General features: G+C 42.5%; 1 protein-coding gene across 3 annotated transcripts in view; it reads left to right on the forward strand.

The window, feature by feature from the left end:
* Nucleotides 1–27629, forward strand: part of MAPKAP1 (MAPK associated protein 1) — a 270270-nt gene that overhangs the window by 226527 nt on the left and 16114 nt on the right. For all 3 annotated transcript variants that reach the window (XM_050760550.1, XM_050760553.1, XM_050760554.1), the window contains one exon: nt 14492–14629. In XM_050760550.1, coding sequence (XP_050616507.1) covers nt 14492–14629 — 138 coding nt within the window. The remainder of the gene's footprint in view (nt 1–14491; nt 14630–27629) is intronic.

Raw genomic sequence — 27629 nt, forward strand, 5'->3', positions numbered from 1 at the left:
AAACAGACACCACCTTTTTTTCCCCTCTGCATTAAGTCCTCAACTAATGTCCTCAATAGATTCTTGGAAACTGTAACTTTAAGTGAAATGACATATAACAAAACTGATTTTTTTCCCTTATCAACATTATAACAAAACAACATTGAATAAAATGATGTACATCATTTCACTTAAAGTTGAAGTTTCCAAGAACCTATGAATGACAGTAAGTGAGGACTTACTGTAGCTCTTCTTCCTCACAAAAACCTTAAATATTTAAAGTGGTAAAATTGCTTATTTAGTGTTGATTCGTAAATCATAAAGTCGTTCAGTGTTCCTCCTGGGGATATTTTTCCTACTGTATTTCAGAAATGAACGTAAGACTGATAAAGAAGTCAGTTTTCAAAAATAAATAAAAGAGTACATACTATATGATTCCATTTATATGACATTCACAAATACAAGGAAATAATCTTATGTAGGAAGTAATGATACTGGTTATTCCAGGGGTAGGATGGTAGTAGTGGCTGGAGAGGGGCTTCTGGGAAGCTGGAAAGGGTCTGCTTCCTGATCTGGGTGCTGATTACATGGGTCTGTAGACTTTGTGGAAAAGTCATGGTATATATACTCATGATTTGTGCACTTTTTCTGTATGTACACTTTCTTTCTTCGTTCTTTTTTTTTTTTTCTTTTTTTTTTGACAGAGTTTTGCCTTTGTTGCCCAGGCTAGAGTGCAGTGACATGATCTTGGCTCACTGCAGCCCCTGCCTCCTGGGTTCAAGCAATTCTCCTGCATCAGCCTCCCTAGTAGCTGGGATTACAGGCGCCCATGATGCCCAGCTAATTTTTTTGTATTTTTAGTAGAAACGGGGTTTCACCATGTTGGCCAGGCTGGTCTCGAACTCCTGACCTCACATGATCCACCACACCTGGCCACACTTTCAGTTTGTGAAAGTAAGAATGCCACTCAAACATCCAGTTTGTGTTTAGCTGCAGTACTTGCCCAATAGCAAAGGGTCTGCTTTTTCTGAATGGGCCTACTTTTAAGAAGCCAATAAGTAGGCTGGGTGCCGTGGCTCACATCTGTAATCCCAGCACTTTGGGTGACAAAGGTGGGCCGATCACTTGAGCTCAGGAGTTCAGGACCAGCCTGGGCAACATGGTGAGACTCCATCTCTACAAAAAATACAAAAATAGCCAGGTGTGGTGGTGCCTGCCTGTAGTCCCAGCTACTCAGGAGGCTAAGGTGGGAGGATCGCTTGAGCCTGGGAGATCAAGGCTGCAGTGAGCTGTCATCACGCCATTACACTCCAGCCTGGGCAACAGTGTTAGGCTCTGTCTCAAAGGAAAAAAAGAAGTCCAATAAGTATCCCAACTGTGGTCAAGACACAGCGCCAAAGCAAGGTCCCAGGTGAGCATCATGAGCAGATCCATCCCTTCTCATTCCCCATTGTGAACAGCGCCGTCTTGGAATCATAACCAAGATCATGGGCTTCTTTCCCCACTTTTTTCCAAAGGCAAAAAAGACAAACTTTAATACATTAGAGCCTGACTTGTAAATTATTTCAAAGGGAAAAGTCCACAAAAGGCTCTGTGGGAGGAGCCCAAGCTCTGCAGTCAGTCAGCACTGAGTTCGAATCCCAGCCTTGCCACTTACCTGCAGTGTCACCTGGACGAGTCTTTTCCCTTTTCAATCTTAGTTTTTGCCATGTGTGAAATGGGGATAATAATATTTACCTTTTAACAATCTATGAAAGTGTCTGGCCTATAGAAGCATATTCTAAGTGGTAGCTTCCCGTAGTGTTTTATCATTGTCATTATTATTTATTTTGCCTATTGCCCTCTCTCCAGGTCCACCATCTTGAAAGTATTAAACCAGATCACTTAGATTATGGGGTGGCTCTCCTGGCAAAGTTCCACTTGTGACCACAATGGAGACTTGTCAGGTAGACATGAATGATGACAGTCATACAAGTATCTCCCTGGTTGTTGGAAGTGAGGGGACTGGAGGCTGGGGCATCGCTTCTGAACGCTTCCAGTGGCACACATGGCGCCCTCTGGTGTAAAGTCGCATCTCAGAGGGGCTTCTAAAAGAGATGATGTCAAAACATTTGTTTCTGTCATCAAAGTTCAGTCTTTATCATTATAACCAGAAATTTCATTAATTAGTCCTAAGGAATTTTGTGACAATCAGACAAACTGCCCATGAGTATTATATCATGCACTGAATAAACCCATTTTCCCATCCTACGTAGATTACACAGGTATGTAATTGAAGACCCTCTCTCCCTCCTTACAAAGCAGGTGTCACTGTCACATTCTGACAGCAACAAAACCCACACCTAGCAATCCAGAAATTCTTTCTTCCTGAAACATTCTACTGCCAAGAGTAGGGAGGCAAACAGCACACCCTGTATGAGTATTCAAGTGAGCAGCTGGATTCTGAGATGGGTAAATAATTTATTTTATTTCACCTGACTAGCCAGGTTCTTCAGGTCCTTCCTGACACTGATGGATGGTCGCCTCCACCTGTCCATCCTGTGTCAACAGAAGAGAGATTTCACTTGGTCCCTGTGGCAACATCTTTTAAGTGGAAAGTGAGTGTGTGTGGCATTTGCCCAGCCTCCCTGCTGATTCCACAGAAAACCACTTGTCCACACTGAATTAGCGGTAGTAAGAGCCGCAGCTGAGGATTGGAATCCCCTGGCTCTGCAGTGCCACCACAGTTGCTTGTCTTCTGATGGGGTGGTAGTGGTCACTGTTCCATTTGTTTCTGAGAAAGTCGGGATGAGAGGCTCAAATTTTGACCTGTAAGACCCAAACTTAAATCAATTTTCCACCAGACTTTTTTTTTTTTTTTTTTTTTTTTTTTTTCTGAGATGGAGTTTCGCTCTTGTTGCCCAGGCTGGAGTGCAATGGTGCAGTCTCGGCTCACTGCAACCTCCGCCTCCCGGGTTCAAGCAATTCTCCTGCCTCAGCCTCCCAAGTAGCTGGGATTATAGGCATGCACCACCACACTCAGCTAATTTTTGTGTTTTTAGTAGAGACGGGGTTTCACTATGTTGGTCAGGCTGGTCTCAAACTCTTGACCTCAGGTGATCCACCCACCATGGCCTCCCAAAGTGCTAGGATTACAGGCGTGAGCCACCGTGCCTGGCCTCCACCAGGCTTTTCTATGGCCGAAAAACTCCTTTAATGAAACATATGACACAGTTCTCATCTTTTAAAATAACTGTAATAAGAAATAGAATTTTTACAAAACAGTTATTATCAAGTGCTTACTGTGTGCCACGCACTTTGCTAATCGTTCTCTTTGCATGCACTGGCACCTGAAATCAAAGCACTATTATTAGATAGTACTGATTTTGTCACCATTTTTTATATGATGAAACTGGGGTGTAGGAAAAATCTAGTAAATCATCAAGCTGGATTAAGAATCCAAGACTGTCTGAGGCTGAGTCTTGAGCCTAACTACTATGACTTGGGTGCAAATCATTGTGCTAATTCTCTGTGGAACTATGACAACTTACAATACACCAAGAGCTTTCTCCGTGATAACCTCATTTAATCCACACAGCACATTGATATTGTTGTTCCCACTTCATGACTGAGAAAACTGAGGCTTGGAGGAGTTTGGAAGAACGTGGTTTATGTAAACCACTGTGTTGAGAGGTACATAGCTATTACTTAGTGCTAATTCTCCCACACCTCAGGCATCAGATATACGGAGAGTTCCAGGAGAACTGAGGCAGAAACCCAGTCCCATATGCCAGATCCAATCGCATACCACAGGTGCCAGTCCACAGGTATCACTAATAATTCACCCCCAGCCCAGGCAGGATGGCTCACATCTGTAATCCCAGCACTTTGGGAGGCCAAGGTGGGAGGATTGCTAGAGGCCAGGAATTCAAGACCAGTCTGGACAAAATGACAAAACCCTGTCTCTACAAAACATTTAAAAACTTTAGCTGGGTGTGGTGATGCATACCTGTGGTCTTAGCTACTTAGGAGGCTGAGGCAGGAGGATCCCTTGAACCCAGGAGTTCAAAGCTGCATTGAGCTAGGATCGTGCCATTGTACTCCAGCCTGAGTAACAAAGCAAGACCCTGTCTCAAATATATATATATAAAGAAAAAATAACTCAACTGCACAAAGGAAGTGATTACTTCTAGTTGGCCAGTTCCTAAACTTGTGCATATTCTTGCTCTTCTCCCACCCCTAGTATCTGGAGATGGATGTCCATGTACTGTGATACCCTTCTCCTCTTTCCTTTAGATGTTGTTCATCAGCCACCTCAGAATCCGTTCCAACACAGTCCTATAAGCAACCCCTACCAGTCAATTGAAGGTAGTTCTTAAATTGAAATCTCTTTGCCATTCCTGCTCTGCCAGCCCAGAATCTTACCAAAGTCATCATTCCAAACCATTCCTGTATTTCTCTAAAACATTCTTGGAATATTTCATCTTGTCTGCTTTCCCTCTGTCGGTCCTAAAAAGTACAGATGTCCTTCAAGTGTAGACCTTACTTGAGATTCTACCAAGTTGAGGTTATTTCCATTAACTTGATCTCCCATGTACCTGATCCTGTGTGCCTGACCGCTTGAGGGAGGTCGCACACTGAGATATGTGCTACCCAAATGGGCCAAGGCTGGTAGGAGGAAGTAAGTTAGGGGAACATTGAAACGGAATGGGTCAAGCGGTGAATGCAGCCACAATCTAGGAAACCCATAGTATATTATCAATAAGTATTTGTTGGCTGACTGGCAGAAGCTAAATTATAATGCACCAGCCAAGGGAATGCACAGAAACAAATACGAGAACCATGGCAGAGAGGACCAAGACATCCCCACAGTGAACACCTCTTACATGCAGAGCACCTCGGAGCAGTGGGTCTGACCCTGAACATGTGTCAGAGTCACCCCGTCCCTGGCCTCATCCCAGGCCTGCTGGCTCAGTATCTCCCCTAGATTGTGGTGTTTGGGGGACACAAACTCACAGTATTGAAAGGACTTGCTTACCCCTTATCTCTCTGTCCAAGTTTGTTCTTACTGACTGGGCAGGTCAACCTGGTTTTTCTGATGCAGTCTCACGCTGAGAAGTGATTTGATATTTGCACTACTTGGACTTACTTGGTTCGTTTGCCTCATTTATCAGGGTAGACCCTTCCCATGTCACCGAAGGGATTTGTTACTGAACACGTAAGATACCATGAATTCCATCTTATCCGCATCGCATCTATAACCTAATAAAATAATTCTGTGTAGGGTATACAGAGTCTGTATAGGATTTATAGATAAATGATAGAAAATGACTTCTACCAAAAGGTTCCATGGTTACTTCCATTACCTTTTCATAAAACTATCCATTATGTATAATCATAAGACTTGTGATTATGGTAGTTATCAGAATATCAAGGGCAATACCACATGTCCTAGAGAAGGCAAAAAGGTTTTATCTCATAAACTGGCTCCAGTCAAGTTTATAACGGCTGCCCAGAGCATTATGCTGAGGCAGCATCTCCAGCTGTGTCTGAGGGCAACATAAAGAAACTCTGTGATTGATTAAAAATGTCTGCCCTGGGCCTGAGCATGATGAGAGGCAGCATATTTGCCATTTCTTGTCTTCCCTGCCTTATCTTTCCTACCGCAGTTATTATTTAACCCACTAGTCAATAACCACAGGCCGGCACTCAAAGGAAGACTTTATTACAGTGTTATTTTTGAGAATACAACATGCAAGCTTAAGAAACACGGTAATAGCACAAGAGTGAGTGAAAGCAGCAGCAGTGACCTGGACTGCCTCACTCCTCAGGCTCACTCTCAGGCTAAACATGGTTCTGGGTGGCCGCATGAATAAGATATTTTTCCTTGTTAGTTTCCAGTGAGGTACCTGTGGAGTACAGTTCAAGTAATCACATAATCTGAATGTGTATGTTCTTAGGAAGTGGATTGATCTTCCACGTTTCCATTTCACTTCCCCGTTGAACGCTAAGGAGGTACCCCTCTCCATTCCAAGACACGATCAGAAGGAGGCGTGGGTCACATTTAACTCAGAAATCCCTGGGTCCATTGAGTAATTTGAAGATGGCAATTCTAATATTAAATGATTGTTCCATCCCTATTGTGACAGCATTTCCTGAACCAAACTTTGGAATTGACTTATACTAATGAAGTGATGAGGCAGAGGATGCATGCTATCAAGTCTGCCTCCAGATAGCTCCATTACCACTTTCGCACTAAATGTAGTGATTGGCTTAGGGAAAAATCACCTAACTGGGAATATTGGAAACACTGGGGGCTTTTTCTGAGGCATATCTTCCTCTGGCTCCCTGCTCCCAGAGCCACCCTTTTGAGAATTCCTGTGGAGTAGTCCAGGGTTATTAATGACAATGTGTCAGGTTCCTCAGATGGCTGAGAAAGAATTGAGAATTGGAAGAAGTTGAGAAGCACTGGCGTGATGGAATTAATGGGAGTCAGATTCATGAGAGTTCATCCAGAGTTCTGTGCTCCTTTGATCACTTCCTCATCTTTGGCACCTGAGCTCCAACAGCGCAGCAGGGCCTGAACATGGGGACGATCAGGTTTTCCCCACTCTACAAGTGATACTGTAAATTCTCTTAGGGCCTACTGCTTCCTAGCTGACTTCATAGGCTCACCTGAGGTATCCATTTACTGACAGAGTATTTAGTGTGGTGATCTAACTGTCCTAGTGCAGAATCTTTGTAAATGCCTTCTCTGCAGAGAGAACTTAGCATGCATCCAAGGTCAGGTCTTTCTGGGATTAAACAGTACCAGGTCTCATTTCATAAGTTTTGCCCTGGTGCTGTGTCCTGTGCTGACTGCTGGTCTGTGTTCGTTCGTGTCCAGTCCACTCCTTGGTTTGCGTGCCAAGCCTAACAGTCTAGTCAGGTATGCTTGGACTTGTCACTGAGTCTCTTACTGACCACATATTGGAATTGGCAGCTTTTAGCTGTGGTTCCAAACCGTTTCAGAATGGTTAGTCCTTTGAATGAAACCAGTGATCCTGGGGCCTAGAACTCCCACTTGATCTCAAGAAAGTAAAGCTCTACTGGGTTTCATTTTAGTTGTGACCTGAAATATGGTTTTGTCATCTATTTGGGGTGCCTTAAATTGCTGGAGAGAGCGCTTTTTTGTTGTAATGCATTTGATCAGTGTGTGAATACGCAGTACTCCTGCATGGCGGGTGAGCTGGTCTGTTTAAGCCCTGGCCTGGTAGTATGGGGAGATGAATTATGGTTATGGCTCTGTCATTAATGGGTGACATCAGACAAGTCATGTCCCAGCCCTGAGCCTCAATTTCTTCATATGGAGAATGAAAACCCCAGACTAGGTGATCTCTAAGGTCTCATTAAGCCCAAACAGCCTGTGTGTCTGATCTTGTGTGTAAATTCAGACAAGTTTCAAAGACTTCCCTGACTGCTCTGCGGATGCTATCGATTGGCTGTGTATATTCAGCAAAATCCACTCTGGCAAAGAGTTGTTCAGTGTCACTCCCTAGGGGCTTTTCCAGGCTTTCATAGGCTCTAGGTAACCTGAAGACAAGAGGAGTGAAGAATTGTATAAAAAGCTGCTCCAGGATTTAACAGCAGTGGGACGTTTGTAGCCTTAGATTCAAAGCTGTAGGAAATTAATGAATGAACCACAGCTTATGATGTCTAAGCAAATAAACAATAACAGGAAATACACTAAGACATGGAATGCTAAATGCCTTAATGTTTGCCAAAGTGGTGTTTTAGCTTTTTTAAGGTGGTATTTTAAGAGTACCATAGGGCAGGTTGTACCTCCCAAGACTCAAGCAGTCTCCTCTGGGACAATAGGAAACAGCTGGCGAGTCAGAACTCACCAGACAGCTAGACCTGGACTTGAACCACCAAGCTCTCCAGTTTACTAATTTGATTCACCATAGGCTAGTATACCATTTCATCTTTCTGGGGGTCATCCTTAATAAAAATCTGAGTGATAATTGAGCTCTTACGTGCCAATGTGTGCTAAGTTTTTATGTACTTATGCCATTCCATCTCATGACACCCAGGGAGTTGGTACTGTTGTTACCCCCATTTTACAAAGGAGGATTCTCAGGCTCTCCAAGGGAGCAGTGACTTTGCCCAGGATAACACCAGTGGGGATGTGCCAGCACAATCAGGGCCTCCCAATTGGTGGCCTGGAGACCCGGTAGGATGAGGATTCCCTAGCACAAAAGTTTCCACAACTCCAGGTCTGAGAACATTCTTCCTGATTCGAATTGAACTCTTGGAGGTTGTGGGGAAGAGAAATGCCCAATGACACTTGGTGGTGGGAGGTTACTGGGGGGATTTGTGGGGATGAAGGCACTGGTCTCCCCAACTGGATCCTGGTGCTCCCAAGGCTGGAATGCAGAGAAGGTCCCAGGGAAGATTCTTCTCGCCTCCATTCCTAGGGCCGGGCAGGTCCTTTATTCACCTCCCTCTTGTGGCTCCCTGAGCTCCCCAGACTCGACCCTCATCACTGAGTCTGTGTCACATCCTTAACCCAGTGCCTGACTTCTGATAATAATCGTTAGAAGGAGTAATATTCGTCGCTAGCTGTGTAACAGGCACAATGCCAAGTCCTTGTCATGCCTTATTTCACCTAATCCTCACAACAAGCACATGAGGTATCTATTATTATCATCTCCGTTTCATAGAAATTTTTCCGAAGTCACGTAGTTAGGAAGTAGGAAAGCTGACATTTGAACAGAGGACTTTCTGACTCCAGGGTTCCTATCCCTAAGCCCCCTCTAGTGCTGCCTTCAAATGTAAGGTGGGATAATAGTGCCTTGCTGATTAGAGGTATTCTAAGCTCTCAATAAGCCGCTGTACACAAAAGGACCTAGTGTGGGGGCTACCCAGAGTGGGCGCTCAGTCTGTGTTAGAAAAAGATGCTACACAGTGCTAATCTCCTTTTATGGAAATCTTGGTTAGTTAAAGCAGACAAGGGTCTCCTTGTGATAACTCTAAAGGCTTGCACAAATAGTTTCCCCAGAGAGCTGTATACACATTAGAGTTGCGTTTTTGTTTATTTTGAGCTGTCTTGTTAAGGAAGGATTTATATGCTGGCGTTGATGTAGGACAGCAATCAGGCAATGTTTTCTGCCTTTGACAGTTGGTGTGATAGTTTGCTTCCAGTGAAGTTTGACTCACTGTATCTGGAAGCTGTCAGAAGTGGGAGCATGAAAAGGTCATGACGGATGGCTGTGGATAAGTGGTTAGGGGAGAGAGCTGGTAAGGGAGACAAACTGCCTCCCTTGTTTCCAGGAGAAGGGGCTGACCCTGGCTGTGCCCGGCCAGCCCCCGTGTTCTCTTTTTCCGCACCTGCCAGAACTGGAAAGAAGCCTGCCGGGCTTTGCTTCTGAGAGGGGCAGCAGGTTGGGTGTAGTGTAGCTCATGAGCCCTTCCCAGCAGCACAGCCCCTGGCATACCACTAAACTGCTAGAAGTTCTGCTAGAGAAATTCTACTTAAAAAAAAAAAAGTTCTGCTAAAGAACTGCTAGAAGGAAGCATTCTTTCATTAAGGATCACTTCACCATTTCAAGACTTCAGCATACTTATCCTTCCTCACATTTTAACAGTCAAGAAAGGATACTGAATTCTGAAGTGGAAATCAAAAAGTGTCAGCTTTGAAAGTGATGTTTGTTTTTATTTTTGGTGAAATGTTTATTTTGGAAAAAATACAGAAAAGGAAAGGATATAATTCTACTAACCAGAGTTGACCACTGGTACCAGTTTTTGGAGCACATCCTTTTGATACCTTTTTTTATAAATGTTTTTCCTGTCCTTTTCACTTACTATTGTGTTATAAGGATTTTTTGAGTCAAAACTTTTCATGGTTATGTTGTATTTCGTCATTGTTGGATCAATCATTCCTCTATTATTGGCCACTTAAGTTGGAGAAATGTGAATGTAACAAAAGCCAGTTTCTCTTATTTCCTTGGAAATAGATTTATAATTTGAATTACTTAAAACAGTGCATACGTGACACTGTAAGGAGTGCCTCCGCCATTCCTTAAATGACTTTACGCAAAAACTTTAGCTGAGGATATCAAAACTGTGCTCGGTGGTCAGAAAGAATATTGATTGGATTTCATGCTCCAATTTGCCATGTATGAACAAAAAATAGATGTGTGCATTTATTGGCATTTGTGAACATTTATTTGTTCCTTGGTGAAAATTGAGAGGAGATGGGGAACTGCTTGGGCAGAACTCCTTATTATTAATACATCTTCTGACTCATGGCTGAGGCTGTGCAGAGCAGCAGAAAGAACCAGGACTTGAAACCCAGGTAGCTCTGGGTTTGAACAGTGGCTGTTCCACTTAGATGCTCCCTGACCTAGGCAAGTACCTTCCCCTCTCCTGGGATATGTTATGTGAAACATTTGGCACAGTTCTTGCAGAATAGTGTAGTGGCTGAGGGGCACATTCTGGAACCAGACTTCCTGAGTTCAAATTGCAGCTTTGCCACTTACCAGCTGGGTGATCTTGGGCAAGTTACTTAACCTCCCTGTGTTTCTGTTTCCTTTTCAGTAGAGTAGGATGAACATAGTAGCCAACTTCATGAGGTTATTAAGATATTTGAGTCCGTGTACACAGTAGATTTCTAACCATGCTGGCACATTGTTGATGGCAGTTAATGTTAGCTGTTATGTTAATACTGGAAGTGCTCAGTGAATGGTGTCTATAACTAGCATCATGCCTGTTGGGCCTAAGGAGAAAATTGTACTGAATGATTCCTGGTGCCCGAGCCAGCTGAAGCAGAAACAGCAGTGAGCACACCAGGGTTGCACCTTTGCTCTTTACCTAGGCCTTTGCCTTAAGGAGTCTGAGCCGCAGGGACCATGCGTGCAACAGCCTTCTTCTCCCGGTGCTCTGCTGTCACAGGGAGACAGTGCTGCTTCTGCCTGCAACCCACTCCCTCCCTTTAGCATAGAGAAGTGGCAGTGACAAGTGGGGTACTACCCAACCTCCACACTTGTGACCCCACTAGCCAGGCTTCCACAACCTCTTCCCCCACCCCTCATCACCGCGGCGATGCCCCAGGAACCTCTCTGACTCCCTTCTCCCTCACACCGTGCTCGCAGTCATTTGCCTACTCCTAGTGCTTTTGTCTTTAATATGCTCATCCCCATTGCACCCCAGCCACAAATGTCCCTGCCCCTGGCCTGGGCTGTGTCACCTGCCTCCTCACTGATCTCCCCTCCACCAAGCTAACTCCTCCTTGTAACCAGGAAGACTACCAAGGGCTCTGAAGCTAAGGACAGAGAGGCCTCTGTTTGCCTCCAGGCTGGATTCTAGGCCTCCTTTCTCTCTTCTGCAGTAGGTGTGTTCTCTTCCTGGGGGTGCTCAGGAAGAGGGTTCCTCCCGTGGACTGCCTCAGGCTGAGGGCTGCCATGTGGTAGCAGGAGCAGATAGGGTGCTGCGGTGCTGCCTGCGCTGCCTTAAGAAGCTGAGACTTACACAGGTATTAAGAGGGTAAGATTATTTAATGTACAAAAGGATTTTTCCCATCAGGAAAGATTCCCCTACAGGTTCCTTTAAATAGTGACTCCTCTAGGCAGGCAAGTGTTTTACAGATCATTAACTACTTGACTGAAAGCCTACAGGGCAGAGAAACTTAAAACTAAAGTGTTGGGAGCCCCTGCCAATTACAGATCAATCTAAAATGAAGATAAAGTAGCTCTGGAACTAGAAGTCAGTGGGAAAATGTGATTCGATTCAGAAAAAAATCTGATTCACATGCAACTTTTTTGGAACACACCAATTGTTGAAATGATATTCCACCTGTCTGCCCATCTTGAACCTATTGCTTTCATCTCCCACATCTTCATCCCCAAGCCCTGGTCTTGGGGTTCCCCTCTGTGAACAGTAACTGTACAATAACCCCAGGAAAGGGCGGCATTGGGAAAGTGTTCTGTGGCTGTGCAGAGCTTAGGCAATTGATGCAGAGATACTGCTGGTAATGGATGAACTATACGGTAACAATTTGCAGATAAAAATAATAGAAGTTAAAGTGTACTTTACATGATAAAAGAAAGATGAAAGAGGACGAGAGTCTGTTACATCTGAGATGGTTACAAAAGTCCTGCTTTGTGAAGTAGGCTCTGTTGAAAAGATTGATGCAATGGGGAGTGACCTTGGCTTGGAGCAGGAGCTGGTGATGTATGTATGAGCATCCCTCTGCTAAATGGACCCAGATTTGTAGCACTAATATACATGGGAGCCCAGAACCAAACTCAGTACAGCAATAAATCAACAGCCACTTTGGGTGTCATTTCTGGTTTATATTCCACTATTGTTCTATCACTTTAATTCATGTCACTATCATCTTTTCATCTGGAACAGTTTTATATAATTTTCCAGTGGAGTTACCTGACAAATCCTATCAAATTAACAAGGTACATTAACAGTATTGACTGACTACGGCTTCAAGAATTGCAGGGCCATAGAACAAAATTTTAAAACCATGTCTCTGGTGATGATTTTTTTTCCCTATTCTTTCTGAGAAAAGGATGTGGAGCATGGTTTATTTTCACATAAGAGATATGCACATTTATTCTGCTCTGCTCATTTTGACTTTTATAAATGTCAAAATAAGAAGTAGAAGGGGAACACACATACATACACACACACACACACACACACACACAACCGACAACCATGGCTTCGGTATTTCTTTCAGGGAACTATAGAAATGTCCAGATCTTTAACAATTAATGACCAAATTGGAGGCAAGAGTGTAACTGGGTAGTCGTAATCTATTTTAACTGAAATGTAATAAAATTGGTCTCCTGATACATTCTCACCCTCCTGAAATTATCTAGACCTGAACGTCCAGAGTCAGCTGGACTTACGACATTATGCCTAATTGAAATATGGTGTTCCTGAAATAGGTCTAACGACAAATGCCAGCATTCGATTAGTAAAAAATACCAATTGTTCATCTTTACCAAAGACCACACACACTGACCAGGGCACAGCAGCCATCTCTGCATCGTCTCCCCTGGAGGCAGCGGAGGAGCCTCGGCTGGAGTCTCTCTGCACAGTCTTCTGCCTTTGTCTAGCTGGTATTTGGGATTTATTTATTCATAAAATAAAATATAAATGAATGAAGCGTGTAGCAGACCTAATCACTAGGATTTTGTTTGTATTTGTTTTTTCAATTTTAAATTTGCTGTCAGACTGTGGTTGGGGTGTATGTGTGTGTGTTTTATTTTGGGGGGAGGTTAATTGAACTGTTTCTTTTATCTGCTGCTGCTTTTGGCTTACTGAGTTTTCTCACATTTTGTTCACAAATTTGAGTGTGATTCGTAGGATGAAATATGTTAACTATGTCTTTTCCGTTTTACTATGTACATTTGGTTATTTTAATTATTTCTTATATCTTCATTTTGCTTTTTTTCACTTTGACCCTGACCTTTAAACTGTGGCCTAAAAATTAATTACTTTTAAGGTTCCATATGGGGCCCACTGTAGAAGGCATGTTAAAGGTCTTTGTCTCACTTCATGAACAGATTCCTTAATTTTCAACGAAAGACGAAAAAGAGCACATCTAGCCTAGATGGTGTGTGTCGGGCTGAGCATGTACTCCTCTGTAGTACCGGAAAAGCGGTTCCTGTGCATTTCCACACTTATTCCAGGGCCCCTCCCATACCTGGCATTTCCTTTGTTCTGCAAACACCTTTATTCCCAGTCACTGTACAACGTGTTGTCTTCTAAGCTCTAAAAATGAAATCTGAAGTGCCAGTATTGAGCATTCTGGATTCCTGTTATAAAGTCTTTGTTGCGTAAAGCTCACACCCAGTGCCGAGTCTGTCCCTCAGCAGGGGGGCAGTGACCTCTGCAGCCCGAAGCCAGGCTCCAAGACTTGAACTTGAAAGGTTTTATGTAAGGGACCTTTTAATCCTCTCGTGACTTCCCTTAAATATAGGTTGGGCAATTATGTAGTGTCACAGAAAGGAAGAGTTATTTTATTCCCGTATTTGTAGTGTATAAGGTTGTTTCAGATCAGAAGCTGTTCATTGGTAACTTAGCTATTTAAACATAGGGATGTTACAGATGTATCTGTCCACCCCAGATCTTCTTAAATGAGAACAACAACTCAGAGCATCAATCAAAACTGTTTTTTAAATAAACCTGATAGTTATTTCTTTACAATATAGAGATAATGTATGGCTATACACAGCCTCTCTGTGTTGGATCCATGTTATATCTAAGAAGGCTTGTTAATACCTTCTCATATAGTTTGGGGAGGTTCCCCCACCCTCAACTCACCCACCCAGGAAACCAGACTGTGCAACTTGTGTGTGCCATTTGGAGTGTCCGTATGTTTGTCTCAGGAAGCCCGTGGCATTCCCCAAAGCCCTAAGAAAGAGCTCATGTTCGTGCAATTTCAGATTTATAAAACAGGTCAAATGATTGCCCTGCAGTCACTTACACCTTCTACTTCTTGTGGTTTCTTTTTTGTCCTCCCCTTGGCTTACAGGTATCTCTGGAGACAAAGTAGAGATAGACCCTGTTACGAATCAGAAAGCCAGCACTAAGTTTTGGATTAAGCAGAAACCCATCTCAATCGATTCTGACCTGCTCTGTGCCTGTGACCTTGCTGAAGAAAAAAGCCCCAGTGAGTAGTCCCTTTTATTTATGTCTCCTTTCTCTCTTTCCCTCTCTTCCCTTCTGTGTGCTGGGTGCCAGGAGGATATATTGCCACCGTGTCCTTTTTTCCTTGGGTCTGTTTTAATTCATTACCAGAAATTTCTTTTAATCAAACGGGATTGTATTATGGTGCCTAGAGCCTGACACGTGCCCCCATCCTGTTCGGTCTTGATGGCAGCAGAGAACCTCGCAGCCCACCTCCTGACCTCAGCAGCCCAGCCCTGGGAGCTGGGGGCACAGGGCCAGATTTCTGCTGGGAATTTGCACTCACCAGAGCCCTCATTTTACTTTGTGCTCCCTTCCCTTTACCATTTGGGGGACTTGACCAGTCAGACCTGGATCTGCCTTCCTTCCCTGTGAGATGGAGGGAAGCTGGGGATTTCCCAAGGCGGCGAACGCCTAGATTTAGATATATCCATCATGCCGGAAGTGTCAGCACACCCCAGATTATTGGCAGCTGCATGACCTACTAGCTCATAATTAAACTCTTGCCTGGTCCTACAGAAGAGATCACTGTTGGGCTGGCATTCCTCTGCTTAAATAATCAAAGTAGATACAGTCCAGTTATGTATTTTGGCATATTATACTTTTGCAGTTAAGTAATTGGGTGTAGCATTTAGATTAATCACTTAATCATTTTTAGGACTCCAGTCCTGTCAAGGGGCAGAAAGGGCACATAGATCACACTGAAATTCCTCTGTGAAAGAAAAAAATTTTAAACTATGTAAGGGTTCGTTAGTTACCTAGAGAACACTGTAAGATAATGGTTCTGGCCGGGCGCGGTGGCTCAAGCCTGTAATCCCAGCACTTTGGGAGGCCGAGACGGGCAGATCGCAAGGTCAGGAGATCGAGACCATCCTGGCTAACACGGTGAAACCCCGTCTCTACTAAAAAAATACAAAAAACTAGCCGGGCGAGGTGGCGGGCGCCTGTAGTCCCAGCTACTCGGGAGGCTGAGGCAGGAGAATGGCGTAAACCCGGGAGGCGGAGCTTGCAGTGAGCTGAGATCCGGCCACTGCACCCCAGCCTGGGCGACAGAGCGAGACTCATCTCAAAACAAAAAAGATAATGGTTCTAAAAGTCTGGCACAGACAAGCATTATCTGCAAAGCCTGTTTAAAATGCAGTTACTTACCTAGGACTCACCCTAGTAGACTGTGATTCAGTAACTTGGAGTACAGACTGAACATCTAATTTTTATTAATTCCCTGTGTCCAACATTCACTAAATTCGAGAACAGATGTTATAAGGAATTACTTACTCAAAAGGAACAATGAGAAACATAAAGGCCAGCAAGTGTTTATAATACGATTCAAGTTTTTGAGATAACACTGACTAAGCAGGAGCCTAAAGGGGGCTGATAGACTGGGCACATGCCACATTGCTTCATTTATGGGTGGGTGTTTAATTTTTTGTCAAACTCTGCTGGACTACGTGTTCAACTCATTTGCCTACAGCTTGGCAAAAAGGGAGAACATAGAGGGACACAGGGGAAGGAGGAAGGCCATTCCACTCCCTTCCTGCCATTCCTGTCATCCCAGTGAGGCCTCCGACTCTGCAAGAGGCTGTGAGAAAAGTGCCTGCTGCTGGGGGGCCTTGCCTCAAGGTTGCTGGATTCCCTCTGCCTTTGGATAAACTCCTGCTCACTTCAGCTTGTCGGCCAATAAAGATGTCATTGTTCTAGCATCTTTCTCTCCAAGAACTGAGGATGCTTTGAAAAGTAACATTTTATAAATTCTCCATGTCTCTGAGAAATGAAAGGTAATCACTTCTGTGTTGCATAAAGGGATAAGCTAGAGTGGAAAGGTTAGGGAAAGAACTAGATGCAGGATTCAGGTTTTTTCCTTAACAAAGAGGCTCACTGCATCAGTAAAACACTGCCTAAGTCCCTGTCCCCTATGGCAGTGCTTTTTAAACCGTGTTCCTCAGAACTCTAGCATCTCAGAGGGACCTCAAGGGTATGGAGGGAGGTTGGGGAGGACTGGGCATAAGGCCTCACCTTGAACCAAAGGAACTCTACTTAGTTGTAGACACAGTCTTGCTGTGTTGCCCAGGCTGTTCTTGAGCTCCTGGCCTCAGGCCATCCTCCTGCCTCAGTCTCCCAAAGTCCTGGGATTACAGACGTGAGCCACCACTCTCAGCCAGAAAAAAAATTTGAAATAGGCTTACAGAATAAAATGCAGACTGTTCAGCATAGCCTTTGCAGACATTGACAAGCAGCTGACCACGCTAGCCTGATAGCCCATAGTTTCCCATCTCACATTTGGGCTGTGGTCACTGTAACTACTTGCACACGATGCATTCTGTGCTGTTCCCACTGCCTGGAATGTGCCTTTCGAACCTGACCCCTCTCTAACTTACAAACATTTCCACCTCCCCGTACTCAGCCTGCTCATTTTTCAAGACCCAGTTCCAGTGTCAGGCTCTCTCTGTTCACTTTGCCCCCAGGAGTTTGCACATGCCTCTAGGAAGACCCCTTTGTTCTGCATTTATCTATTGACGGCCCACCCGTCCCTCCCACCTCCACCTCCACCTCCATCTCCATCTCCATACGGAACTGACTGACTCAAGAACTGGCTTCTGTGTCCTCACTCCCTAGCACAGAGCCTGCGGAGTTGTCCTCACTGAAGGTTTGTTAACTGAAAACTGAACTTAATGAAGCCAGAATTTAGAATCCAAAAGTTATTCCACATAATTTATGTTGCAAAGTGCCCAAACAAAGATGTTTTAAATGAATCGGCTTGATGCTGTGTGTTTTATGATTTCCAGTATCTTCATCAAATTAATTCAGTGACTCAATCTAACAAGTTCATCCTCAGACCATAGAATTAATCTGTGGGGTGTCTTCTGTTTCTTTATTATTTAAAGGATTAATGGTAACCCTTTTTATCTTTTGTGTCTGTTGAACCTTAGAAAAAAGTTATTTTAACATCACTAAAGAAATGAAAGTCACTATATTTCATAAGTTTAGCCTGTGATTTTTATCAGCATAGTGATGTATGTTTGTAGCTGAGTTTACATCAAAAATTATTCTTGGGGCCTTCTTGAATGAATTATGGCAAAGAGAGAGAGTCTAGAAGTAGATAAGGTTTTTGATTTCTGCAATATATTTCCTTTTTCATGTTTTTATCTCTGGTAACACAAGTGTCTTGCCGAAGACTGGAACGTGTGACCAACTGGAATAATTTAGTTGTGAAAACAGAGCAGATGTGTTATTAAACAGCTTTCTTTACAAAAAGACATTAAGTGTAGGGAGGATAATGAAGTTGTCCCCAGTCTTACTTGAGACATGTTTGTCAGAATTTTGAACAGAAAAGAAATGGTTTTTAAAACCTTCGGCTATGGCCAGTGTGCAGCGTTTATTGAGAAAGCCGCTGTCAAACCATTAATTTGGCCGTCATAAAGCATAGAACTCAAGTTTAATTGATGCCATATCCAAAAAGTGTGTGAATAGCTGACTTGGCAAAGAGACTGAGCATTTGAGGGGCTGCAGGGAAATACATAATTACACATATTGCGGACCGGAGAGACCCAGGCTCAGAAGCCGAGCTTCGTAAACAACAGTTCTGTGGCTCTCTTTCCATTCCCCTCGACTTCTGCCTCTTAGGCTGGGGTCTCAGAGGGAAGATTTATTGCTCTGTCCCTGTGAGTGTTTAAGGACTTGAACTTAATGACTAAATAGATACATGCCTAAAAAATTGTACATATAAATTTGGATTCTTAAAAGAGTTATTTGAGAAAATCTGTCTATCACAAGCCTTGACAAATTAAGAATAAATCCTGCCTTTCTAGATTTAAGGAGAAAAAAATCATGCTGCCATTATTCAAATTAGTGATTCCCTCTGTCAGATTTTGCTATTTTGAAAGATGTCATAAGCCCCTAAAAGGTGAATTGATTTTAATTTATTATAACTGGTCAAGGATGTATACAACACATACAAGAGGAGAATGTTTCCACATCAGAAACTACCATGTTTAAATTTTCTTAGGGAAATAATTTTCCATCCTTATATACATCTAGATACAGGCTTTTTTTTTTTTTTTTTTTTTTTTTTAAATTAGACAGGGTCTCACTATGTTGCCCAGGCTGGACTCAAACTCCTGGGCTTAAGTGATCCTCCCGCCTCAACCCACCGAGTAGCTGGGAATACAGGCATGCTCCACCATGTCTGGTTCTAGACACAGGCTTCGAATGCTGTGGCTCTCTTTTCAAGCACTAGCCTCACATTCCTACCCTGAAACAAAAGCAAGGGACCTTTCTGTGAAGCTGGTACCCATCAGAGACACTCAGGCTGTATTTCAGAATCAGACTCAGCCATGCCAGATCTGGTTTCTTCATAAGAAGGTTGTGCAGGTTTAGAGTCTTTAAAGGAAGCAGCCTATCATTAAGAAATCAGATTTAAACCTTAATAAAGTAGCTGTCGTCTTTATAGCTGAAAAGAGCGCTGTATCTCAATTAAGTATAGATCATATAAAATCTTAAGGAAGCAACATAATAGAGGTAACCTGATTACATTCTCTTGGAATAGTATAATTCAAAGGAAATCTGATTCTGTTCATGCTGGTTATGTTAGGGGATTTCTTGTTTTGTTTTGTTTTGCTTTTTGTCTAAAACACCATTTGGATGCAAGATAGGAACTCTTTGGGGTTAAGAGTTAACCACAACTGCAGGAGAAACCCTAGTGACTGGAACCTGCTGGATATTTGAGATGAGATTCAGTTAAGGCTATGAGTTAAATGGGCTGGGCTTATTGGTGACCTACCACTTAAATGAATCTTTCTTTTCGTAAGTACTTGACAAGATCTGTAAAGTAGTGTATTTAATTTACTAATTAAATTAAAGCTACTGAATAATGATTTGTCCACATTGATTTAGCTTAAATAGAAAAGATCAGCATTGTTGTGATCTTCAGCAACCTTAATGGCCAAGCCAGTTAGACACAAAGGCCTCTTGTGTTTTATAGGTCAGAAGGACATAGGTAAGCCCAGGCTGTAATTGAATTGCCTGCACTGCACCCTGCAGTCGCAGATTTCCTTTGCCTTCCCGTTCCATTGTTGCACTGGGGCTTAAGAGAATGTTAACGCGGTAATAGGCACAGGGCCTTCCCCATTATACGTCTTGCTATCGAGCGGTTCTGCATGACTAGTTAAAGAAGATGGCAAGAAGATTAATGAAAGCAAGGCTAATACAGAAGGGGGTACTTTTGCAAGACTTCTACTGAGGAGATATTAGAGCTGAACCAGAGCTTGGCTTTTTCTTTATCCTGTGACCTTTGAACCTGCCTTACTGTTGAGAGCTGCCAGGGAAGTCGACATTTTGATTGATGTTGGTACACGAGTCAGTCTTTCCCGTTGAATTCCACATCTGCACGAAAATAGCTTTTCCAGCAGAATTCATACTGGCTAGAAGTGATAGCCAAATTGATGGCTGAAATGCTTTTATGTAGTTTTCATTTAAACTAAGGGTATTTGATGGTTTAATTCAGTATCCAGTTTTCCTAGATTACACATATTCACTTACATGTTTTTAATGGGTTCATCAACCCATAGTGAAAGACCAGTATTAAGAATGTTCATAGGTTTGCAAACAGCTCCAAACAGGCTTTATGAAGAGTAAAAGCAGTCAGTCATCAAACAAACCCTGAGGGCTCAGGGAAACTGACGTAGAGGTTTATGTAAACAAAGCAAAGCTGTTTTTTGGAAAGCTATAGATGGGCTGGTCTGAAATCTCACCTCTGCATCCCACCTTAGCCCCAGCTCAGAGGCTGTCTTGATCCACCCAGATGCTGGGTTCCCTAAACTGGCATTCCAGCTGCAAGGGATTGTCATGCGCCACTTGTAAGACAGCCTTGTGAAGATACAAACTTCTTCACATGTTCTCACTGATTTTGTTACTTGTTTTAGAGCTGCAGGCCTCACACGTATTTGTGTGGCAGAATGTGCCAGTATGTGCATCCTCTACCCCAAGCCCGCCCCCAACAAAGGAGAGAAGGGAGACTGTGGCGGAAGGATTCATGCTTGTTACTAAAATCACCCTGGGCACACCCCAGCCTATCCATCGGATCCTCGCCACCTGATTTCTTTCCCCCTATTTGACACGGGTAGTTCTAGCAGAGAACACATGGGTGTGTGCTCTCGCTCACTCGCTCATACTCTCTCTCTCTCTCTCATGTGATAGGCATTCTAGTTCCTAAGGGAGGAGATAACCAGGAATTTTGTCATATTCTTGAGATGCTCTCACAAAATGTGTGAAAGAGGAATGAGGATGACTTTACTTGCCTTTGGATGAAAGAGCTACAGCCCAAAGGTGGCCCTGCTGGTGCACTGAGGGCCCAGTAGGTGAGGCACCTGCAGTTATACCCCAGTATAACTGGAGCTGCAGCCCAGGAAGGCTACAGCCCTTCCTCAGGCCCTGTCCACTCCCAGGAGATCCAGGCACTCCAGACATTAGGTGGACAAGTTATGTTGTGTTTTTATTCTCTAACAAGGACTTATTTCATAAGTTCCAGATCAAATACAGTAAGTACTGCCTGATTACAGAACACAACGGACTCTCACATATTAATGCCCCAGTTATTGAATTGCCTTTTCATAAGAGTACTCTGGAGCACAATCAGGAGCAGGCAGCGCCTCATCCTTTTAACAGATATGTTTCCTAGCCCTATTAAAAGGGGTCTTCATCTATCCTGTCAAAGGAAGTCTGCTGGGGTTTTTTAGTTTAATTACACTATCCAATTAAAACTCCTTGCTGCATTTGGATGCGCCTCTCCTTGGGCCTGAGTGGATATGACATTTACAAGGCTCGCCTTTCAAGCAGACAATAGTGTGATTGATGAGGTGCACATTCAGTGAAGGAGGCGAGTGCCTGTGGAAGTGCTGCTTAGTGCATTTTGATTTATTTCTCATCTCCTTCCAAAACAAGGGAGTGCCGGGGAGATGGGTTTAGGCAACCAAGGGGACCACCACAATTTTTCCAAGTGTGTGGGAGGGAAAGACTTAGAGTGCACCACAGGATAAAGATGGAGAAAAACCGTAAGCAGACAGACAGCTTGCATCACCTGATGTTGAACTGTCTTCTTAGGTTCTCTGACCCAGTTTGGTTTCCAGTAACCTCAAGCTGCAATCTGCTGTTAAACACGCAAATCACTGAGCTTTCAGGGAACAGTTTGCCGGAGTTGGATAGCATTGGCCAGGCCTCTGAGAACTCAGCCAAGCCAACATGTGTCCCATTGACTGACGTGGTCATCATGAGCTGACATCTGACTTGTACACTAGGCATGCCTATTTATTTACACTCCCTGCATCCTCCAGAAATCCAGCAGCTTCTGTCCAGTCGTCACCAGTGCTTGATGACTTTCTCTAATTCTGCCTAGGCACAGTGAGCGTTGAAAAGTGCCTCTGGAATTTGGAATCAGCCAAGAGCAAGTGTGGCTCTTCAAAAAGGGGCATGGGGGCACAGTGGAGAACTCACAGTTGTAGGACAAGGGAAACCCAACATCTTACTCTTAAACTATTTCTACTTACCCTCAGAGTATGATAGATGGTACCAACGTACTTGTCTGTAGTTCCTAGAAAAAAAGGTGTTTTGATACAGTGGGCCCTGGAAGGGTCAGCACTCTGAATGTAGGAGTCAGAGGATTCTACTGTGGCCCTGGACAGTTGATAAGAAGAGCACATCTCCCGTGTTCGTCATCAGGCACTAGAGTTGCTCAGAGGGGACGTTATGGGTATGTTTACAGAATGTGTAAGAATGTCTATGAGGAAAATTGATTGGTGCTGAGATACTCAGTGAGTTTTCTTACATTCTCTGTCAATTTTCTTCATTTTTCCCTCGGATGTATTAATAAATAAGAAAGAAAATTTGCTTGTGTTGATTGGAATATTGATGTTTGTTAGAGTAGAAAACATTTTGAGGGTACCACCTTTTGTTTTCCTCCTGGGAGAAGCCTCCTTTTTGCTATTAAGTTTTCACTTAATTGTTGACTTGGGCTTTATGGACTCATCGTAACAAACAATTGCTTAGGTAAAATGAAAAATTTGTATATATTTGCGTTTTCTTAGATTTTGATTACCATTTTCTCAAGTTCATTCTTTCTTGATTTTAATATCAGAAGAGATCCTAATTGAGAAGAGGGTAAGGGCAGGGGCTGTTCCCTACTGAAAAATTCTGTGTGAAAGATTTCTCAGCTGGATAAATGATGGGGATAATCTGTTTTCCCTTGCCTCCTGCCAAGCTCCAAATTGTGTTTTCATAATAAATAAATGGAGAGCTTAGATTTTAAGTTATTCTCTTAGACATGGAAAAAGTAAGCCATAGTTACATGAAAATCAAAATGTGTATTGCTTACAAGACTCCATATGCAACTTCCAACACATGGTACCTGCTACCAGATTAGCCTTTCTATCATAAGTGATTAGAAAACTGAACAAAATATAAAAAACCACTTTTGGACATTAGAAAATATGCAGTTCAGGACTGTGATCCCTGAGAGAAAGGTAACAAAAGAGGTGAGACTGATGATCACCTCAGCTTTTCTCCAAAGTTTTGCAGGAAGAGAGAACCCAAGGAAAGTATGACAGTCTCACTGAGCTGGAAGACAGAGATAAGAGGTGGAGGAGGCTAAATCAACTGAAATTTGCAGTGTAGAGTATGGAAGGAAGAAAGAGCTCTAGAAAGAGCCCCTTGAATCTTTCACTGTGTACTAAACTATGCATGTCTGCAGTGGGACCTTGCAAGGCTGGGCACACAACTACTGGGGAACTATAAACTAGAGTTCTGACTAACCAGAGTGGAGCATCCAGGACATTTAATAGTGATTCCAGGAAGGCCATATCTTAGGAATAGGACTAAATTAGCCATAGACTAAAGACTGCTCTAATCCTTGCCAAAACCTTAAAAGGAATCTTGAAAGGATCAAACGGATCCACAAATAAATTAGCTTCTACCAGAACAAAGCCCAATACTCTAAAGGGCAGCACAATGCAGACACCTACAGTGTAATATTGATAGTGTCCAGCATTCACTTAAAAATTGCTAGACATGCAAAGAAGCAGAAAACTATGTCTCATAACCAAGGAAACAATCAATAATAATAGAACCAGAAGAGTCAGAGGTGATAGAATTCACAGAGAAGTGCCTTAAAATCTCTATTATAAATATGTTCAGGGACTTAAAGAAGAACTCAAAAAGAAGAAAAATTAAAACTGAAAAAGAACCAAATGAAAATTCCAGAGCTGAGAAATACAATACCTGAATCAAAAAATTCACTAAATGGGCCAGGCACAGTGGCTCGTGCCTATAATCCCAGCACTTTGGGAGGCTGAGGTGGGTAGATCACCTGAGGTCAGGAGTTTGAGACCAGCCTGGCCAACATGGTAAAACCCTGTCTCTACTAAAAATGCAAAAATTAGCCAGGCCTGGTGGCACACGCCTGTAATCCCAGCTACTCATGAGGCTGAGGCAGGAGAATCGCTTGAACCCAGGAGGCAGAGATTGCAGTGAGCCAAGATCACACCACTGTACTCCAGCCTGGACAGCAGAGTGAGACTGTGTCTCAAAAAAAAAAAAATTCACTGAATAGGAACAGATTAGAATGATGATGTAAAAAGATCAGTGCATTACTTATCTATTGCCACAAAACAAATTGCCCCAAAACATAGGGGCTTAAAACAACAATAACATTTACTGTCTTACAGTTTGGTGGGTCAGCTATCCCACAGCTTAACTGAGTCCTCTGGCTTGAGGTCTCTCAAAAGGCTGCAATCAAGATGTCAGCTGGGACTGCAGTCATCTCAGGATTTCATTCAGACAGGTCTTCCAAGCTCGCTGAGTGCTTGCTGGCAGAGTTTACTTCCTTGGGAACACCCTCAGTTCTCCAAAGAGAAGCTTACATGATGGAGCTGGCTTCATCAAAGTAATCAAGAGTGAGAGAGTGCTAGCAAGGAATAAGTTACAGTTTTCTATAACTTATTCTCGGAAGTGACATCCCAACACTTCTGCTGTATTATTCGTTAGAAGCAAGTCACTAGGTCCAGTCCACAAACAAGACAAGGGCATTACACAAGGGCATGAAAAGCAGAAGGTAGGATCATTGGGAGCCATTTCAGAATCTGCCACAGTGAACTCTATGACAGAACAATAGAAACAACTATTCAAGGCACAGAGAAAAAATGGATGAAGAGATTAGAGCCTTTGGAGTCATAGCAAGTGTTCTAACATATATGCAATTGTAGTCTTGGTGATGGAGGGGAAAAACTATTCCAGATTTGATTAAAAATATCAAACCAGCAATCTTGGAAGCCCACTGAAAGCTAAGCATGATAAACTTAAAGAAAACCACACCAAGGCACATTATAATCAAACTGCTAAGAACCAGTGATAAAGACAAAAATCTTAAAAGCAGCAGAAGAAAGAAGACATATTACATAGAGAAACCACGGTAAGAATGGTTGCTGACTTCTCATTAGAAATAATGCAATCCAGAAGACAATGGAATGACACCTCTAAAGTGCTAAAAGAAGAAAGTCTGTCAACTTAGAATCCTATGTTCAGTGAAAATATCCTTCAGAAAGGAGGGTGAAATAATGGCATTTCAGGCAATCAAAATTTGAAATAATTTGTTGCCACTAAACCTTACACTGTGAGAAGTGAAGGTCTGGAGGGGAAAAATACCAGAAGGAAACCCAAATCTGCACAGAGAACTAAGTACACTCAAAGTATCAGTTACCAATGATATGGGATGAACCAAGAAAAAGGGAAGGAGCGAGAGAGACCTTTTCCAGCAGGAATTGGCACACTGTGGCCCACTGGCCAAATCCAGCCCACCACCTGTTTTTGTATGGCCTGTCAGGCAAGAATAGATTTTACAAATAAACATTTGCAATTGATGTGATGATAGAGAACGCTAATTTTGGATCCCATTTAAGTGAAATGTTATTCCCTCAACCAAAGGAAAAAAAAAAAACTGCTTATTAGTAGATCTGTATTACCCAAAAATGTATTTGAAGATTAAATTTTGAATTTTGTCAATACAAAATGTGGAATTTTTTTTCTCTCTTCTTATGTATCTACAAAATACCCTCAATTTTATCTCTTGGTCCATAAAACCTAAAGTATTTACTATCTGGCCCTTTATAGGAAAAGTTTGCTTGTCTGAGAGTGAAGGTGAAAAGGGAAGCAAGGGGAACCTCCCCCATCAGACAGTGTTCCAAGTCCTTTATACGCATTACTTAATTCTTGCAATTCTGTGAGGTTGTATCTACACTTGTTACATCATTCTAAGATTGTTGGACTTCCTCTTAGGATTATGTAATCCTAACGACAACTTGTGAGACAGATAATATTCCCGTTTTATCAGTGAGTTAACCGGGGCTCAAAGAAGCTACATCACTTGTCCAAAGTTATCTGTAAATGGAACAGAGGTCCACAGTCTTCCCTCTGCCCCTGACACAAAGCCAAGGCACTTAAACATCTGTGTTTTCTTATTTTTTTTAATTTTTGTTTTGAGGGGTTTTTTTGTTGTTATTATTGTTGTTAATAGAGATGGGGGTCTAACTATGTTGACCAGGCTGGCCTTGAACTCCTAGCCTCAAGCAGTTCTCTCATCTTGGCCTCCCAAAGTGCTGGGATTACAAGCATGAGCCACTGCACCCAGCCAACATCTGTGCTTTCTTGAAGGCAGAATAACCCTAGCCCCGACTCAGAGTGTATAAAGTCTTATTTTTTAAACAAATTTCATCTTTGCTAGGTTATCTGGTTTCTCTTCCTAAAGGATGTTAAATGCAGAATATTAAAAGAGGGGAAAGAGAATGACAGAACTTAAACAATAAAGACAGTGGGAAGTGAAAGCTAACAAGAGTTGACCAAAAATAAAACTAAACAAAAACTATTAAAGAGCATTCCAAAAACTCAATAAACATTGTAGTATGGAGCAATTTTGTACAGCAGCTCATGCCTGTAATCCCAATTTTGTGGCACAACATAGAGCCTTTTGCAACCCTGGGAGAATCATGATGTTCAGTACTTAGAAGAAAGTGGTAAAACAGTATTTTATTTTCCTTATAGTCTAATGCAGAAGGAAGGTGTGTAATATGGAATTTGAATGCTTAAAATGGAAAAGCTTTTTGCACAAAGGTTACCCTAGCTCTCCACTCCAATGATTCTGGATAGATGAGGTTTCATTTGTAGTAATTTAGCCTCCCATAGAGTACTTGCAAACTCAAGCTTGTCATAGACTTTAAGTCCTTCCAAGGAGGAAATTTCCAGACGCAGAACTTGTTTCTTATCTACTTCTGTAAGAGCTGAAGAATAAACCTCAACCAATAATTGGTTATTGAAATGCCATGTGGTATTTTACTAGAACAACTTACACATGAATTGAAGTGTCAAAAGGCCCTCATAAGCCATTGTTCTTTATTTATTTCCTGAAGTACATGGGAGCATTTCTGCTGCATTCAGAAGCAGGGTACTTGTCTCAAGGAATAGCACTTGTTTAATTATTCGAATTGCAGGCTGAACCAGCTGTTTGTTTCATGGAACGTTATTATAACTTGAAAGAACAACTGACAAACTATGGTTATTCAAATGAATATTGGGCAGACCTTTTCTTGAAAATGAAGGAAGTGAGTCTGTCGCTTCAAGGAGAACAAGTGATAGTATTTATTGCCAATGATGAAGTTCAAACTTTCAGGTGAAAATTAGAGTTTTGGAAAATTTCCATCACTGAACTTGGCTTCTCATTGCTTAAAGACTTCCAGTATCAGTGGTGATATTAATGAATGTGATTTTTTTTTCAATATTGTAAAATGAAATATGTCAACATTTGGAAGATCTGCATAACTCAGTGAGCCAATATTTTCCAGACTACTGCATGATGTTGCAAAATCAGGCAAGGGGAAAGATTCAAAATGTCAGACAGACCAATAGATTTTAATGTAACAGAATACAAAAAAGTTTATTAATGAGGTTTA

Source organism: Macaca thibetana, chromosome 15, assembly GCF_024542745.1.
Source record: "Macaca thibetana thibetana isolate TM-01 chromosome 15, ASM2454274v1, whole genome shotgun sequence".
In the NCBI taxonomy this organism is placed as follows: domain Eukaryota; kingdom Metazoa; phylum Chordata; class Mammalia; order Primates; family Cercopithecidae; genus Macaca; species Macaca thibetana.